Genomic DNA, 20,019 nt, shown 5'->3' with positions numbered 1-20,019 from the left:
AAGTGAGGCATATATCTCATGAACTCTATCTACCAACCTAGACTGTAAAAGCAATGTCCGGATTTCTTATGGCCATTTCATTTGCTTTCTTCTCAAATTAAATAAAGAACGCCCCTACATACCTCTCCTCAAACTTCGGAAGAGCATGCACAAATTTAAACATCTCCCCACTAGGCTTTGGGTTAAAAGTGGTTATTTCCACATCAGAACCTTCCTCAGCACCTGAAGTCTCTTTTTTAACCTCCAACCTTTTAAGCTGATATTCTCTTTCCCTTCCCTTTTATCTTTCCTCCATTGCTAACTTCTCCTTCTGAAGGTCAAGTTTTCACATTCCATTTCTCTTTGAAATGCTCTCTTTTTCATTCTCTCTCCCTTTCGCCTCCAATTCAAGCTTTTTCATTTGTAACGGAAGTCTTGCTACCTCCAGTTGTGACTCACTAGTTTCAGGTACCCCTTCCAATTTCAAATGCTTTGCTATTACTTCAATTATGGCCACTTTCTTTGCCCCAGCGGTTAATCCTAACTGCAACTTATTCGCCAATTCTGTTAAATGTGCCTTAGTTACGTTTTTTAAACAAATCAGGGTTACCTCTTCCACTCCCAGAAAAGTCTTAGCAATTGTTAAAGCCATTTTTGCAGTCTAACCATTTTAAAATCCCTTAACACCAACTCCTGAGTTCAATGTTCTTCTCGTACTTGTAGCCTTAAGATTCACCAACTCCAAGCCAATCAAGGAATTTCAAAAATGCCGTAAAGGACCTCCAATTTTCTTATGATATGGCAGGTGGCATTTGCCAGGCTGACCAAATCCACAAGGGGAACTTGGCCACACTATCACAATGTTTTTGCAATTTGTATTTCTTACGAGAAGGCTTGTGCACTGAAGTCAGCAGTAATAGGTCCACGACCACCTTTTAAGATTTTAAAGAGTAAATTAAATGATGTATTAACAAAAAAAAATTTAAACACACACAAGATTATAGTTATAACAGTTCCCAAAATTTCTACTCAACCAGTAGTTATAACGTCGTCTAGCAATTTTACCACAAGTACACATTGGACAATGGACTTCCAAAGACTTTTAACACAATTTTGGGTACTGGAACTGCAAACTTCTGCAGAATGGCTGGAGGCTTTTGCCAAGTCTATTTCACAGTCACCTTTCAGATCTCATACGGCCACCCACACACAGATTTGCATCCTTCTTTAAATATATTTCTCCCTTTGTGATTTGTAAATCCCATTGTTTCAACTTGTCTTTAGAAGTTACTTTTCTCATAATATAAAAATCTTTCATGCTCTTGTAATGGCCAGCATTTTTGGGAAATAATAAACATAATAACCTTGCCCTATTTATCTTGCCAGTTGTAAGCATTTTCCATGTCTCTCTGAAAATCACACATTCTTTTGCTTATTTAAAAATGCTAATTTCATTCACATTGTCTCTGCTGAGACATTACACTAGTTCACTCATCTCCATTTCATACACCTGTTTTACACCTCACTTCTTTGATAATTTAAACATTGCAGTCCCCCCATCTGTTATTTAGTTAAATCAGCCACACATAGAACCATACACACACACATACATAAACCTACTTGAAAATATTTCACAATAATATTATGAAAAATATGATAGTTTCTTGACACAAGCCCATTTTGCCTTGATTCTGCTCCCTGCAGCTTTCTCGCTTTAACTCGGAGCCTTTTCCTCTGCTCCTTACATTAACTTCACTGAACAGGGTCTTGTTCCTGATTCCTGTTTTTGTCCTTTGACTCAATTTAAAGGGCTTCTTGGGACCTTCCTCCTTTTCCTTTAGGACCTGCTCCCTGCAGTTCCCTCTCCCAATTGACTGCTGACAACTTCATATCTCCCTTGAGATCCAGAACTCACTCGACATTCATTGTTAATTTAACTTTAGAGCAACTCATCTAAGATTCTTAGACTTATTTCCTCAGCAGTCTTCTAGTATGTCCAGCTACAGAGAGACTTAAACTAATCCCTTCTCCTTAGAGCATAGAATCAGGCCCCGCCCCTGCTTACTGACTCGTAAAATTCTGCCCTCTGTCTCTGTATGGGCCTCCTGTTGCTAGGCAACAGCAGAGTTTTCCCCACTTTGTTTTTACTTTCCTAAACCACTTAGAGCTGAACCCAAACTGCTTTCTGTTTCTCTGGGCTGAATTTTCTCCCCGTTGGAGGGGAAGTTGATGGGCGGGTGCATACAGGTGCTCTGCACATCGGCATTCCTGATTTTACATGGGCGGGCCATTAAGGCTGTGCGCTCCCTGTGCGGGTGTGCGGGAATCCCAAAATCGAGAGTGCGCTCTTTCACGCATGCGCACGAAAGAGCGCACTTATCTCCCTGAGGCTAAGCGCAGCTTCAGGGAGATCGGCTGTACGTGTAAAAAAAAATAAAGATAGAAAAATAAAATTTTCCTTACATGTCCCCTCATATGACAATGTCACATGAGTTGGGACATGTCCATAATTTTTACAAAGTCTTTATTAAAATTTTTTAAAGCCTACATGAAACCTCATCCCGCCTGTGGATGAGGGTTCATGTTTTTTCTAGTTACCGCCAGGGCTCCTGGCCTGCCCGCCAACCTTAAGGTTGGACGGGCAGGTCCTTTAATTACTTAATTGACCCTGTCAGTGGCCTCAATTGGCCATTGACAGGTCGGCAGGTACGCAGCTGATTTCGCTGCACTCCCGACTTCCTGAAAATTTAAATCGGGCGCGGTGATGTCGGGAATTCCCCCCGATGTCACCCCACGTCATTTTACGCATTGGCGAGCAGGCCCCGCCCCTGCTCACTGACTCGTAAAATTCTGCCCTCTGTCTCTGTATGGGCCTCCTGTTGCTAGGCAACAGCAGAGTTTTCCCCACTTTGTTTTTACTTTCCTAAACCACTTAAAGGATCATAAATTCTCATTAAAATGCAGTATACAAACAAACCCACAGACTTGCAGGCAACATTCTAAAGTGACCAAAACCCAGGTTTTCCCGTCCTTACCACACACACAGAACATATAAGTTAAACTTAAACTTAAAGCTGTAGCTTACTCCTAGCACCCACCAATACAAATATAACACTCTTAAAACTAACTCTAGTTCCCAACAATGGAGAAACAAAAGCAAAGCTTTAGGCCTAAGGTACCGGCCTCAAAGCCATTTTGCTATATTGGACAACAACAGCTGGAAGGGTCTGATCTGAATCAGGTCCAGGTACAAGCCCTACTGGAGTACCCTTGGAGAAAAAAACAAAGTTGAGACACAAAAGCCAAGAATACATCATCCCACCTCATTATCATGGCACTGTTAGACTGTTATTGCAGCAGGTCTGCTGTACTCCTTTAGGAAATTTCAGAAATCTAGAGGCAATTTAGAGGGAGTATATTAGATCTCCATTTCTTTATTCCTGACCTTTCCATTTGAGAATTTCCTAGGTGCTTACCCTAGAAGACTCAATCCTACAATCTTTTTGGTTATGTCTATGGTTGTCTTTAAATTTACTTGTGCCTTTTCCCAGCATCTGGTCAACTGTACATTGCCATGATTATTGATGAGCTTAATTACAGAAAATGAGGCATATGACTTCACTGCACTATTATTACCTCATTAAAAAAAAATCTACCCATTTTAGGGCATGGTGCTCCACTATCTGTTGAAAACCATAACAGAAAATTGGGTAGATGTGAGCATGGATATGACATAATATCAATTTTATATTCCCATCCTTGAGCCTAAGTTAAATGGATAATATTTATATTTTCAACGTGTTGACCATCAGGAATTGGAGACCATGATAGCAGTTCTCTGACTTTGTCCTGCCAGGAGAGAACCTTGCCTGCCAGGATCACAATTAAGCACATGTCATATGATTTTAAGACCATTACACAAAGAGGTGGTAAGTCATAACTAGGTCTAATTTTCCAGTATCTGCTTGGCTTAGTTGGTAGTGAGTAGGTTATGGTCCAAGACTGGCTATGTAATTCTACCGGCTGACAACTGCATTGTTTTTCAGTCAAGACGTTATAACTAGGCCCACAGACCAAGCTGGATGTAAAAGATCACGTCTCTTTTTGAAGTAAAACAGGGAGTTTTCCTAGTGCCCTGGCCGGAATGTATTGCCTCATTAAAAACAATTTGTCTCAACATTCATTCATTTGCTGTTCAATGGTTCTTGCTGTGTGCAAATTGGCTGTCATGTTTGCCTACTTAACTGTAATAACTACAGTTCAAAAGTAATTAGTTATGAAGCACTTTGGGACATCCTGACAGGTTACTTTACAAAGTTCTTTCTTCTTAATTGTAGATCACACTTGGTATTATAATGTAAATTCTTTTTTTTTTTAAGTGAGTATTTCAGGACCACCAACCAAAACAGAAATTGAAGAAGAAGAGGAAAAAAGTAATGACTCTTTCATTCGCGAGGGATCACTTAAAGTAAATATTTTGCATTTGTATTTCAAAAGTATAACACATTTCCCACTGTATTATAACTTTTGTTGTAAAGTTTTATGCATAAACATTTTACATGCTTAATGATGTCTCAGAGATTCCAATTCCATAGGTTAATCCTGATCTTATCTTTGGCTTCAAAATGGACTATCATTGTTGTCTACACCATGTTACAGATGGAAACAGGGATCTTCCACTTTGACAGAATTTTGATACATCTTAATTGGGCGAGAGCCCAATCTGTTCTGGTAACCCATTCCTGACCCTGGAGTCTCTTCTAGTGTGAGGATATTTTTCATATTTTAGGCAGGCCTTGGGCACAGTGCAATGCAGCTTTAGGATTATGTGCAAAGAGAACAAAAGTAAAATACCACCTTAATTTGTGAAGTCGATTGACCTGTGGTCAACTGTATGGATGTGTGATTTCTCAAATTTTTGCTGAGCCCCTGCAGTCAGTTATGTCCACCATTTTTTAAAATATTTAGCCATAGTCAACAAAGGACCATAGACATTAGAGAAAGCCAATTGATTGTATATAGCTTGAGGGACACGATTCCGCAAGCATGGGGCAAGGTGAGGAGGCAGGCCTCTATGAACTACTACAGTCGTCGGTACAGGGATTGAACCCATACCATTGGTGTCATTATGTATCACGCGTTAGATATCTAGCCAACTGAGCTAACCGATATCCCACCTTTTTTAAGGAACAGTATTTTAACATAGAACAAGAAAATTTTATTTTCTTGGCTAACTTAATATATTGTTTAAAACAGAAAGCACAGTACCATTACTAATCAATAAAGCAACATTTGATGGCTTACCCTTATCTCAGTGAGTATATTGGATGGTTCTATGCACTCATGTACAATTTGTGGAATCTCAATATTATTTTAGAGTTTCAAACACAAATATGTTTCTAATTCAAGCTGCTTCTATTATTGTTTTCAATATAAATCAGTGAAAAAAAAATCCTGCTCCCCATAGTTATGTTGAGGCAAAGCAAACAAGTACTTCGGCTGTTTAGGACAACTTAGGTAACTTTTTTTTCCAAGTTGAGAGCTAAATTGATTGAGAATTATGAATTTAAAATTATTTCGCAAAATGGTCACCAGCAATGCTTATCAAATTCTATTATAGGGTCATGGCAACCTTGCCATTTGTTATAAAGACCTCTGAAAGTTCTGAAAACATCAACAGAATTTTGTGCAAAGCTGAGACAAATGCTCCAATATTATATCTTTAAGCTAGCACCAACATTTCTCAGTCCATATCGGCAGAAGACATTGTTGGGAACATAGTTACAATGGCCCAGATCTTCCGAGGAGCAGCAATCATCGCTGGATTGCCACTGCATCCAGAAATTTGTCCTTCCGGATGCTTCTCTACATTTTTACTAAGGTCTTCCAAACCTGGCAGTCCCAGAAATGCAGAGCGCAGCATCCCTCAAAGAACTCCATTGGATCTTGGTAGAGTCAGGGGAAGAAAAACATGCCCCACCAAGTAAGAATCAGATATATTGAAGGTGGCAAGGCAGGTTGAGAAAGTGGTTAAAAATGCATATGGGATCCTAGCCTTTATAAAAAGAGGGATAAAGTACAAAAGCTTAGCAGCTAATTTGAATCTTTTTAAAACACTGGTTCGGCCTCAGGTGTTCAATTTTGGACACCACAATTTTGGCAGGACGTGAAGGAAGGGGAGCAGAAATGATTTACAAGAATGGTTCCAGGGATGAGGAACATGGATAGATTGGAAAAGCTGGTGTTGTTCTCCTTGGAGAAGAGAAGGTTGAGAAGAGTTTGATAAAGGTGTTCAAAATCATGAGGGGTCTAGACAGAATAGAGAGAAACTGCTAACATTGATGAAAGGGCCAAGAACCAGAGGACATTGATTTAAAGTGATTGGCAAAAGAACCAAGATGACATGCAGAATTTTTTTTCTGGTTAAAACCTGCAATGCTCTGCCTGTGAGTGTGGTGGAGGCAGATTCAAATGTAGCTTTCAAGAAGGAATTGGATAAGCACTTGTTGGGAAAAAAATTGTTGGGCTACAGGGAAAGAACAAAGGAGTGGGATTTGCTAAATTCCTCTCTTGCAGAGAGCCAGCATGGACTCAATGGGCTCAATAACCTTTTTCTGTGCTGTAACCATTATATGATTCTAACCTATTTTTCTTATATCTGACTCTACTCATTCCTTTTCCAGGATCAACACCCTCAATATCAAAAATCACTCCACTCTTTCACAATTATTGAATCCCAAATGTTCTGCTCATGCCGGTTATATACTGCCTGATTATTAACCAATTTTCTACTAAATGATTTTCGTGATTTAAACAAGATTATGTTTTAAGGGGAAATCTGAAGCACATATGCCCAGTTTGAGTAAGAATACGTAATCATTTTTTTTGTAACCAGTAACATGACAGATTATTTTCTCATCAGTACCTTTTCAAGAATTAATATTAAAACTCCTCACTGACACAGTTGATTTCATGTTTTTGTGTAATTGTCTCAGGCAATCCTCACACGGAAGGAGTTAGATTAATATTAGTATATAGCTGGATTTTCATATGGAGTCCAGTATTATAATTTAAACATAACAGCTGGAAAATTCCTCAGATCAGAGATTCCTCATCTTGCATCACCAACCCTTACTAACTGGAAGTGCAATAGAATTTCCATTTATGCAAGTAGACAGAAATTATGTTGCATTTCTTTGGAAGTGAAGTCCAGAGAATTCAGAGCACATTTGTTGCATTTCACAGCCACGAGTGTTGGCATCTTTCTTGTACCTTCCTGGTCCCAGGTCTCAGTTTTGAACCACTGTGTTGTACTGCATTAGCTGAATATTTGATTTACCACCTACCCATCTCGCTGTCCTTCCTTCTAGTGAATTGAATGAAATATTTTTCTTTTTGACAAAATAATGTTTATTATTGTTAGTCAGAATGTTGAATTAGACAAGTATTTGAGAATTTTCATAATTTCTCTTTTAGAATTCCCACTAAAGTAGTGAACCTTCAACAATCATGCCCATATTTTAAGAATCATATTTTTGTCTCTCTCCAAGAAATATCTGACTCTTTTATTCCTGTTTCCTTTTAAATCTGCTTTGAAATTTCACATGCTGGCACTGTGTTTGAAAGCATCCAAATTTTAAGAACAGCATTTTCATTTCCCTGGTACTTCCTCGGGGTCCCCACCATATGAACATACGAATTAAGAGCAGGACTAGGTCACTTGGCTCTTCAAGGCTGCTCTGTCATTCAATAACATCATGGCTGATCTGATTATAACCTCCACTCCACGTTCTTGCCTACCTCCAATAACCTTTCACCCGCTTGTTTATCAAGAATCAATCTAGCTCCGACTTAAAAATATTCAAAGATTCTGCTTCCACCACCTTTTGAGGAAGAGAGTTCCAAAGACTCACAATCCTCTGAGATAAAAAAAACCTCCTCGTCTCTTAAATGAGTGACACCTTGAGATGAATTTTCTGGTCGGCGCGCAGGGACAGGCCCAACATGCCAACGCTTAAAATGACGCATGACGAAGTCGGGCGTGCATCCCGACATCACCGCGCGCCATCACGATATTTCGGAAGGCAGGCACGTTATGAGTCCTGAGGCAGGCCTGCCATTAATTAATGGGCCAATTAAGGCCCTTGAGGCAGCAATTGAAGACGATTTTTCGCAGCCCTTGCTGTTCCTCGCAGCGGGCAGGCAGGTAGGCCACATTTTTAAAAACCTCATCCATGGGCGGGATAAGAGGGGTGAGTGGGCTCGTTAATGCGAGTTGTTAGTACTTTAGTTTATTACTTACTACCACTTGCTTATGTGAACAGGACAACTTCATTTCGTGTCAGAGCTGCTTTGACAGAAAGAACAGGGTTCAGTTCAGGACTCTAGAGAAATCACAACACTTGGGGCTTTGCAGGTATCAGACAGCCTTCCCTTACCCTGGGAATGGGGATTGTGGTCTCCGCTGGACGCACCTCCTCTGAGGAGGAAGAGAGGGCCAGAAGGGAGAGGAGGCCAGGAGTCCATATTCAGCCTCCAGGGGAGCCACCTGTGGAAGGACAGGTGCAGGCACATGGCGCACAGGGCCAGCAGGAAGTCCAAGGTGGAAGGAGCCACAGAAGCCGTCACTATCCTGCTGCCGAGGTCTACATGCGGCAATGCAGCTACCTCAATATGTTTGAGGTACAGGGCCAAAGAAGGCTGGGGGTGTGGGTGGGGGGGGCAAGCTAACTGCTGTGCTAAGTGACCCATGCCAACATGGTACTCACCCTTCCCGATAGCAAGAGGTCGTTCAACTGCTTGCGGCACTGCATCCAGGTGCATCTCACCACATCGTGATGCCACCTCCTCCCATGCACGTTTTGTTAGGTGGGGGGGGGGGGGGGTCTCCTCCTCCCATCCCTTGGTACCAGGATCTCAGCGTGCTGCCACCTCTTCGAGGAGGGCAGTGAGGCACTCATCCGAGAACCTCGGGGCCAACTGCCCCACCGACCTGCCCTCCCGCCTGGCATGCTCTCCAAGGATGTTCTCCATCATGCTCCTGACCGAAATCGGTGGCAGCCTTAGGACGGCTGCCTGCGCCATTTTTGAATAGGCTGCCATGGGACCCAGCGGTCATTGGCATCCTGCTGCTGCTGGCCCCTTCCCGCTGATCTGGGGAGCTGTGATTTATGCTGGGTGGGCCTTAATTGTCCCACCCATGTAAAATGGCGGTGCGGAGCCAATCATGGGTGGCGATCGGCTTCACGCCTGCTCCCGCCAAGCCAGCCCGCCATGTGAAAAATCCTGTCCCTTATTTTTAAACCATGACCCCTAGTTTTAGATTCTCCCACAAGAGTAAACATCCTCTCCACATCCCTTCTGTCAAGACCCCCTCAGGGGTTTCAGTCAAGTCACTTCTTATAAACTCTTGCAAACTCCAGTGAATACAAGCCTAACCTGTCCAACCTTTCCTCATACGACAACCTGCCCATTTCTGGTATTAGTCTAGCAAAACTTCTCTGAATTGCTTCTAACACATTTACATTCCTCCTTAAATAAGGAGACCAATACTGTACACAGTACTCCAGATGTGGTCTCACCAGTGCCCTGTAGAGCTAAGTATGACCTCCCTACCTTTGTAATCAATTCTCCTCACAAACAATAACATTCATAGAGTCATGGATTTATACAGTGCAGAAACAGTGTCCGTGCAGGCCATCAAGCACCTATCTATTCTAATCCCATTTTCCAGCACTTGGCCCGTAGCACTGTATGATATGGTGTTTCAGGTGCTCATCTAACTGCTTCTTAAATGTTGTGAGGGTTCCTGCCTCTACCATCCCCTCAGGCAATGTATTCCAGATTCCAACCACCCTCTAGGTGAAAAAATTTTTCCTCAAATCCCCTCTAAACCTTGTGCCCCTTACCTTAAATCTGTGCCCGCTGGTTATTGACATCTCTGCTAAGGGGAAAAGTTTCTTCCTATCTACCCTATCTATGCCTTTCATAATTTTGCATACCTCTTTCAGGTACCCCTTCAGCCCTCTCTGCTCTAAGGAAAACAACCCTAGCCTATCCAGCCTCTCTTCATAGCTGAAACACTGCAGCCCAGGCAACATCCTGGTGAATCTCCTCTGCACCCTCTCAAGTGTAATCACATCCTTCCGATAGTGTGGTTGCCAGAACTGCACACAGTATTCCAGCTGTGGCCTAACTAGCATTTTATACAGCTCCAACATAACCTCCCTGCTCTTATATTCTATGCCTTGGCTAATAAAGGCAAGTATCCCGTATGGCTTCTTAACCACTTTATCCACCTGTGCTGCTGCCTTCAGGGATCTATGGACATGTACACCAAGGTCCCTCTGATCCTATGTACTTGCTAGGGTCCTACCATTCATTGTGTATTCCCTTGCCGTGTTAGTTCTCCCAAAACGCATCACCTCACACACCTCAGGATTAAATTCCATTTGCCACTGCTCTGCCCACCTTACCAGCCCATCGATATTGTCCTGTAATCTAAGGCTTTCCTCCCCACTATTTATGACACCACCAATTTTCGTGTCATCTGCAAACTTACTGATCATACGTCTATTCACATCTAAATCATTAATGTACACTACAAACAGCAAAGTTCCCAGCACCAATCCCTGTGCGACACCACTCATCACAGGCTTCCAATCTCAAAAACAACCTTCGACCATCACCCTCTGCCTCCTGCCACTAAGCCAATTTTGGATCCAATTTGCCAAATTGCACTGGATCCCATAGGCTCTTACCTTCTTGACCATTCTCCCTTGCGGGACCTTGTCAAAAGCCTTACTGAAGTCCATGTAGACTACATCAACTGCACTTCTCTCATCTACACAACCTCATCAAAAAATTCAATCAAATTTATCAGACCATGATCTCCCCCTGACAAAGCCATGCTGGTAATCCCCGATTAATCCCTGCCTCTCCAAGTGAAGATTAATCTTGTCCCTCAGAATTTTTTTTCCAATAGTTTCTCTACCACTGATGTTAGACTCACTGGACTGTAATTACCTGGTTTATCCCTACTACCCTTCTTGAATAATGGTACCACATTTATTAACCTCTAGTCCTCTGGCACCTCTCCTGTGGCCAGAGAGGATTCGAAAATTATTGTCAGAACCCCTGCAGTCTCCTCCCTTGTCTCACATAGCAGCCTGCGATACACCTCATCTGGGCCTGGGAGTTTATCCACTTTTAAGCCCGCTAAAACTGCTAATACCTCCTCCCTTTCAATGCTAATTTGTTCAAGTATATCACAGACCTCCCACCCTCCCTGATTTCTGACCTATATTGTCCTTCTCCATCGTGAACACAGATGAAAAGTAATCATTTAAAACCTCACCTACGTCCTCTGGCTCCATGCACAGATTGCCACTTTGGTCCCTAATGGGCCCTACTCTTTCCCTGGTTATCCTCTTGCCCTTAATATATTTACAGAATGCATTAGGATTTTCCTTTATCTTGCCCGCCAGTATTTTTTCATGCCGCCTCTTCGCTCTCCTAATTACTTTATTAAGTACGCCCCCTACACTTTCTATACTTCTCTAGGGCTTCCACTGTTTTCAGCCCTCTATATCTGCCATAAGCCTCTTTTTTTCCCCCTTATACCCTCTATATCCCTTGACATTCAGGGTTCCTTGGACATGTTGGTCCTACTGTTCACCTTTATGGGAACATGTTGACCCTGAATTCTCACTATTTCCTTTTTGAATGACTCCCAGTGATCTGATGTAGACTTTCCTACCAGTAGCTGTTTCCAGTCCACTTTGGCCAGATCCTGTCTTATCATATTGAAATCGGCCTTCCCCCAATTCAGGACCTTCATTTCCGGTTGATCTTTGTCCTTTTCCATAACTATCTTAAATCTTACAGAGTTATGGTCACTATCACCGAAATGCTTCCCCAATTGACTCTTCTACCACTTGCCCAGCTTCATTCCCTAGCATTAGGTCCAATACCGCCCCCTCCCTCGTCAGACTTTCTATGTGCTGGCTCAAAAAGCTCTCCTGGGTGCAATTTAAGAATCCTGCCCCCTCTAAGCCTATCCAAGTTAATATTTGGGAAGTTGAAATCCCCTACTATTATTACCCTATTATTTTTACACTTCTCTGAGATTTGCCTCCTCTATCTCCCCTATAGTACAATCCCAGCAAAGTGATTGCCCCTTTTATGTTTTTAAGTTCTACCCATATGGCCCCATTTGAGGAACTTGCTAAGATACCATCCCTCCTTACTGCAGTAATTGACTCCTTCATCAATAGTGTGATGCCGCCTCCTCTTATACGTGTCCCCCCCCCCCACCCCCGTCACGCCCCCCCACACCACCCCTGTCACGCCTGAAGATTCTATACCCTGGGATATTGAGCTGCCAGTCCTGCCCCTCCCTCAATCATGTCTTTGTGATAGCAACAATATCATATCCCCATGTGTTAATCAACACCCTGAATTCATCTGCCTTACTTGTAAGGCTCCTTGCATTAAAATAGATGCAATCCAGCCTTGCATTATTCCCTTGTGCCTTAACAGGTCTATACTTGCTCTGTCTTCCAGACTGACTTAGTTTCTCTTCTATATTTGGCTGTGCAAGACCCCCTATTGTACCTCCACTCTGTATCCCATCCCCCTGCCAAATTAGTTTAAAACCCCCACAATAGCACGAGCAAATTTCCCTGCAAGGATGTTGGTCCCGTTCCAGTTCAGGTGCAACCCATCCGACTTGTACAGGCCCCACCTTCGCCAGAAACAGCCCAGTGATCCAGGAAACTCCTGCACCACCTCTTCAGCCAAGCATTCATCCTTTCTATCCTCCTATTCCTATACTCACTAGCATGTGGCACAGTGAGTAATCCAGAGACTACAACCATTGAGGTCCTGCTTTTTAACCTGCTACCTAGCTCCTTAAATTATTGTTGCAGGAGCTCATCTCTCTTTCCACCTATGTTGTAGGTACCATTGTGAACCATGACCTCTGACTGTTCGGCCTCTTCCTTCAGAATGCCCTGCAGCCGTTCTGTGACATCCTGGACCCTGGCACCAGGGAGGCAATACACCATCCTGAAGTCATGTCTATGGCCGAAGAAGCACCTGTCTGCACCCCTCACTATTGAGCCTCCTACCACTATTGCTCTTGCACTCTTACCCTTCCCTGCCCTTGTGCAGCTGAGCCACCCACAGTGCCGTGAACTTGGCTCTGGCTGCAGTCTCTAGAGGAACCTTCGCCCTCACCGTTTTCCAACGCAGAAACACAGTTCTTGAGTGAGGTGCACTCTGGGGCTTTCCTGGCTACTTGCCTGCCTCCCTTCTCCTGACTGGTGGCCACCCATTCCCTCTCTGACTGCACTTCCTTAAGCTGCGGAGTGACCACATCGAAAAACATGCTATCCCTAACCCTCAGCCTCGTGGATGCACCGCTGTGTCTCCAGCTGACAATCAAGCTCTGAAACCCATTGCTCAAGCTGGTCAAGCCGGTGGCACTTTCTGCACATGTGGTCATCCAGACTGCCATGAGTGACTGATAATTCCCACATGCTGCAGGCCATACAACACATGGGACTGAGCTCCCTTGCCATACTTTTTGTTTGTTTTTAAATAAAAGACTATTTCCTTAAATTTAAGCCAAGTAGAAAACAATTACCTTCTGTAATGTCACTTTAAAGTGTAATGAAAAACTTACCCACTACCTACCAATCAGGTCTCTACCTTGTCCTGACGTTACTCCTTTTGAATTCCAGTGCCACTGAGTGTCTGGGTGAGAACTATTTACTTGCTGTACCTGCATTCTAGCCTTTTGTGATTCATGCATTAGGGCACCCAGATCCCTTTGAATCTCAAAGATCTGTACCCTCGGAATCTCAAAGATCTGTACCCTTTCACCATTTAGATAATAAGCTTCTTTTTTATTCTTCCTGCCAAAATGGACATTTTCACATCTGCCCATATTAAACTCCATTTGCCGGATCTTAGCCCACTCACCTAACCTATCTTATCCCTTTGTAGCCACCTTACATCCTCTTCACAATTTACTTGCCTAGCTGTCTTTGTGTCATCAGCAAACTTAGCAACTATATCTTGGGTCCCTTCATCCAAGTCATTTATATAAATAGTAAAAAGTTGAGGTCACTGCACTGATCCCCGTGGTACACCACTTGTTACATCCTGCCGACCAGAAAAAGACCCATTTATGGCTATCCTCTGTTTTCTTTTAGCTAGCCAATCATCTGTCCATGCCAATATGTTACCACCTACACCATGAGTTTTTTTTTTGTTTTTTTTGAAAAATACACTTTATTCATAAAATATCTGGAAGAACATTCCAAAACATTTTTTAAGCTTTTATTTTCCACAATAACCTTTGATATGGCACCTTATCAAATGCCTCTGGAAATCTAAGCACAGAACACCCAGCAGTTCCTCTTTATCCACAGCATAGGTGACTCCTTCAAAGAACTGCAATAAATTAGTCAAACATGATTTCCCTTTCACAAAACCATTTCATACCACCGCTTTGATTTTTTGGTAACTGGCCAGTTGCTGGTGGGTTATGTACCTATGTCCTGTCAATCAATGTTTAAATTAGCTGGAATCCAGAATTTCTGATAGGGTAAGGATTGGACAGACAGATGCTCCACTCTGCTGCACGTCCTGTGGTGAATTATGAGAGTCAAAATTTTAGGGTTAAAAGTCTCATTTATTCTTGATAATTCACTTTAACCAGTGGTGAAGTTTCAAACATGTCATTTTAAAAAAAATCAGAATTCCACTTTGGGTCATTTTCTGATTGAAAATTGTTATATTAAATTCTCATATTATTACTCACTACAAAATATTGTTAGCCAGTTCAGAAGATGCAAATATTCTTATACATCCTTAATGTATTTACTGTTTTCCTGGTTCACAGGCTTGGAAGAAAGACCAGGAGAGGTTGAAAGAGGAGGAACAGAAAAAACAAGATAAAAAAGACAAGAAAGACAGGCCAGTTAGCAAAAAGAAGAAAGAAAACGTACATCAATCGGAGTCAAAGTCAAGTAGGTTATCAAAGAAATCAATAATACAGGAAGGTAAACGCGCCAAAGAAGAGCAAGAAGCATTTTCAGAAGCTGAGCGAGAAGCTAAGGAACCAGTCGCACCAATTAAAAAATTCTACCAGGTTTGCTATGTTTATTTACATTTACCAGAATTTTAACATACAAACCTGGAGATAAAATTACCAAAGTTGTTATAAATTAACATTGTGGAATGCAGGTGGGGTATCTTTTTTTCAGAATCTGCCTGATTTTCCACCTAAAGTGCTAGACCTTTGTTAAAGGCATAGAAGTACTTAATATTAACAAGTATCCTGAATTTCCCACAGATCTCAGTCCACCTACAGAAATAAAGGGAGCCAGGATTTCTGGCTGCCCATTAATTGCTCTGCTGACTGAGTTGTTTCCTGGGGTGGAATTTTATGCCCCATTGGGGTGGGGGAGGGGCTGTAAAATGCAGCAAGCCATTCAAAGGTCCATTGACATCAGCGGGACTGGAAAATCCTGCTGGCGGGAGGGGCCACAAAATTCCGCCCCTGAGATTTGGGCCATTACCATATTGAGAGTGGGCACTGAGGTCATTTAAAGTGCAGGAGGGCGCATCTCAGGTGGGAGAACAAAGATTTTATAGCACCTCACTGTAGCATTAGAGTGCCTGGAAATGTCAAATGAAGATACCAAAATTCTTTTCAAGATTTTCTTCCTCAAGGATTAGAGATTCTCACTTTGTCTGCATTATGGCTATCTCCATTTGATAGTTGGACAAAATAAATCGCTGTGCCTTACAACCTCTGTAGCAGCAATTTGAGCATTCAAGAAGAGCACCTCTCCTACTGACAAAGGCTTCTGTCACAAATCCAATGAATTTTTACATGTTCTATGATTTTTTTCCTTTTATTCTTTCATGGGATGTGGGCACCACTGACCAGGCCAGCATTTGTTGCCCATTCCTAATTGCCTTGCTAGGTCATTTCAGAGAGCAGTTAAGAGTCAACCACATTGCTGTGGGCCTGGAGTTACATGTAGGTCAGACCAGGTAAGGATGGTAGATTTCTTTCACTAAAGGGCATTAGTGAACCAGATGGGTTTTTACAACAACCGATGATAGTTGTCATAGTCGCCATTACTGAGACTAGCTTTGTATTCCAGATTTATTTATTGATTTTAAATTCCACCAGCAACCTTGGTGGGATTTGAACTCATGTCCCCAGAGGATTAGCCTGGGCCTCTGGATTACTAGTCCAGTGACGTTACTACTACCCCACCATCTCCAGTTCCAAGAAGGATGAAACTGCATGAATACATACGTGTTGAACTCCTACACAGACACCTGCAGACCTTACACAGCGCTTTATGCAACCCAAATAACTGCAGATAACAATTGTATTTGGATAGCAACCTTCTTTATTAATGTGCAGACTTTTTGATGTATGAATAAGATGGTTTTATAACTGGGGAAAAGCATAATCTGGCTCTCCAATTTTAGTCAAAGTGGTCATTTGACTTCTAACTTCCCTCTGGCAGCCTTTAACATTGGGTACCAGCAATGCATCCATGTTCTTTACACACTGCATTGCTTGAGCAGAAATGATGGGAAATGCATTGTATAATCACGCATTATAAGACCATAAGGCATAGGAGCAGAAATTAGGCCATTCGGCCCATCGAGTCTGCTCCACCATTCAATCATGGCTGATAAGTTTCTCAACCCCATTCTCCCGCCTTCTCCCCGTAACCTTTGATCCCATTACCAATCGAGAATCTATCTAACTCGGTCTTAAAATGACCTGGCCTCCACAGCCTTCTGTGGCAATGAATTCCATAGATTCACCACACTCTGGCTAAAGAAGTTTCTCCTCATCTCTGTTCTAAAAGGCCTTCCCTTTACTCTGAGGCTGTGCCCTCGGGTCCTAGTCTCTCCTACTAACGGAAACATCTTCCCCACGTCCACTCTATCCAGTGTAAGTTTCTGTAAGTTTCAATCAGATCCCCGCTCATCCTTCTAAACTCCATCAAGTATAGACCCAGAGTCCTCAAACGTTCCTCATATGTTAAGCCTTTTATTCCTGGGATCATTCTCGTGAACTTCCTCTGGACCCTCTCCAGGGCCAGCACATCCTTCCTGAGATACAGGGCCCAAAATTGCTCACAATATTCTAAATGTGATCTGACCAGAGCCTTATAAAGCCTCAGCAGCACATCCCTGCTTTTATATTCTAGTCCTCTCAAAATAAATGCCAACACTGCATTTGCCTTCCTAACTACCGACTCAACCTGCAAGTTAACCTTAAGAGAATCCTGGACTAGGACTCCCAAGTCCCTTTGCACTCCAGATTTCTGAATTCTCTCCCCATTTAGAATATAGTCTATGCCTCTATTCTTCCTACCAAAGTGCATGACCTCAGACTTCCCCACGTTGTATACCATCTGCCACTTCTTTGCCCATTCTCCTAACCTGTCCAAATCTTTCTGCAGCCTCCCCACATCCTCAATACTACCTGTCCCTCCACCTATCTTTGTATCATCTGCAAACTTAGCCAGGATGCCCTCAGTTCCTTCATCTAGATCATTAATGTATGAAGTGAAAAGTTGTGGTCCCAACACTGACCCCTGCGGAACTCCACTAGTCACCAGCCGCCATCCTGAGAAGGACCCCCTTATCCCCACTCTCTGCCTCCTGCCAGACAGCCAATCTTCTATCCATGCTAGTATCTTGCCTCTAACACCACGGGCTCTTATCTTGCTGAGCAGCCTCCTGTGCGGCACCTTGTCAAAGGCCTTCTGGAAGTCCAAGTAGATAACATCCATTGGCTCTCCTTTGTCTAACCAACTCGTTACCTCCTCAAAGAATTCTAACAGATTTGTCAGGCATGACCTCCCCTTGATGAAACCATGCTGACTTTGCCCGATTTTACCATGCACTTCCAAGTATTCTGAAATCTCATCCTTAATAATGCACTATAAAATCTTACCAACGACCAAGGTCAGGCTAATCAGCCTGTAATTTCCCGTCTTTTGCCTCATTCCCTTCTTAAACAGGGGGGTTACATTAGCGATTTTCCAGTCCTCTGGGACCCTCCCTGACTCCAGTGATTCCTGAAAGATCACCACTAACGCCTCCACTATCTCTTCAGCTATCTCCTTCAGACACCCAGCTATATTTAGACAGACATTTCCTGGCAGAAAATCCTAGAAATGGCATGCTGACAGGGGATTTGCTGAACTACCATCCGCCTGATTTTTCTTCCTCCAACTATGCAGGTTATTGCCAGCAATTAGAAATGAAATTCTGGCCTCCAGCGTCAAAGAGGGAAAATGTTCCATATACCAGTGATTGAAATCTCTTGCCTTGCCGAACACAAGTTTACCAGAATTAAATTTTATATTGAGAACTACACAAACGCTCTTTGTTCCAGATTCAATAACTGTTACCTGTGCTAATTATTTGCAGTTTACTGGCTACAATTTTGGAAATGATTTAATTCGAGTATCTGGTGAAGTCAAGTCTCTATTCCCAGTTGATGGAGGGCACATTCGAGTGAAAATCACACAATTCTTGCATGGTAACTGCTTGATAAAACATGAATCCTCCTGTAATGAAAGATAACTACAGAACCAAATATATTTCTTACTGCCTAGCCAATACAGCACAGTTCAGCAGCTGAAGTAAATAATCCATGAAATGCATGGGACTAACCCAATTAAATTTAACATCTGGATCAGCAAGTTTTTCAGATACTGAGTCTGCAAACTTCTTATTGGGCGGAATTTTTTGCTCGGCGTCCCGAAGTCATTGCGTAGTCGCGCTGTATTTCAGTCGGTGGGTGCGCACTAAACTCGGAAGCATGCCTACTGACAATTAAGAGGGCAATTAAGCCCATTAACGGCGCAATTAACAGAAATTTTTCGCTGCCTTTCCAACATTACAGTTGGCGGGCAGGTGAATCGGCCAGGCGGCCTTTGCATTTTTCGGGAAACAGGATCCAAGGGCAGAATGAGGCTTCCGTCATTAAATAAAAAAATAAAAATCTATGGAGAGAATTTTCATCTTGCATATGTTCAGGTGACTGATTCTGACGCGTTGGCATTTTTTTCCGGATTTTAACATTTTTTTATTGCATTTAAATTCTTTAGCTCCCTGAGGCAGCTCTCTGCCTTCAGGGAGCTTTCATTCTGCACCGTCCGGTGCCCTTGCTGACAATAGCACTTGCCATCCTCCCACCCCCACCCGGCTTTGCTGAGCTTCTCAGCATGTGCTTTACGCTGGCTGGCCGTTAATTGGCCAGCCAGCTTGAAATCGCCGTCAGAGGCCGATCGCGGTTGGGGGTCTTTTCCCCAGCTGCTCCCGGGCCCGCCGATTGCGGAAACCCACCGAACTAAAAATCTTATCCATTAGCCTCTGCATTCTAAATCTTTAAAGTGCTCATATTTAATTATAGACTAGATTTTGTGATCTTCACTAATCCTTTGTTTAAAACCATTTAATGTTTATGTTAAAATTGGTTAATGTTTGTGTTAAAATAACATTGATTGGAAAATATAGGGTGTTATCTCATAATATGGTAAGTACAGTCTCAGCATTGTATTGCCCGGTGCATTTAATGAGACCAACAAATTGAGTATATAGTGAATGTAACTAATCACTGTATTTGTTAATCAATAAGGGCCCATTGGCTCATTACCAGGCCACTGAATTTTAATTTTAAAATCTAATTAGAAATAGTAAAACTCAATTTATGTATGATCCATCTCTGCTTCCTCCTGAGATCACCAGAATCAAAGATGCCAGTCCCTAGTCAATTTGGTTCACTCCACATAACATCAGGAAATGGCTGAGTGCACTGGACATGGCAATGGCTACAAGCCTCGATAACATCCGAATTGCAGCTGCACTCTAATACTAGTCCGCCCCTAGCCAAGTTGTCCCAGTATGGCTACAACACTAGCGTCTACCTGACAATATTGAAAATTGACCCCACTGTGAACCTTAAAGGCTTCCGATGTT

The 20,019-nt window shown here is 42.6% G+C and overlaps 1 protein-coding gene across 1 annotated transcript in view; it reads left to right on the top strand.

Annotated features, from left to right (window-relative positions):
- The window catches only part of spag17 (sperm associated antigen 17), a 327,444-nt gene that overhangs the window by 151,384 nt on the left and 156,041 nt on the right, over positions 1–20,019 (top strand). The window contains exons 23-25 of the mRNA XM_041210903.1: positions 4,359–4,447; positions 14,891–15,139; positions 18,466–18,577. Of these exons, the coding sequence (XP_041066837.1) occupies positions 4,359–4,447; positions 14,891–15,139; positions 18,466–18,577 (450 nt within the window). The remainder of the gene's footprint in view (positions 1–4,358; positions 4,448–14,890; positions 15,140–18,465; positions 18,578–20,019) is intronic.

This window comes from Carcharodon carcharias, chromosome 18 (genome assembly GCF_017639515.1).
Source record: "Carcharodon carcharias isolate sCarCar2 chromosome 18, sCarCar2.pri, whole genome shotgun sequence".
In the NCBI taxonomy this organism is placed as follows: domain Eukaryota; kingdom Metazoa; phylum Chordata; class Chondrichthyes; order Lamniformes; family Lamnidae; genus Carcharodon; species Carcharodon carcharias.
This window is presented reverse-complemented; position numbering and strand designations above follow the sequence as displayed.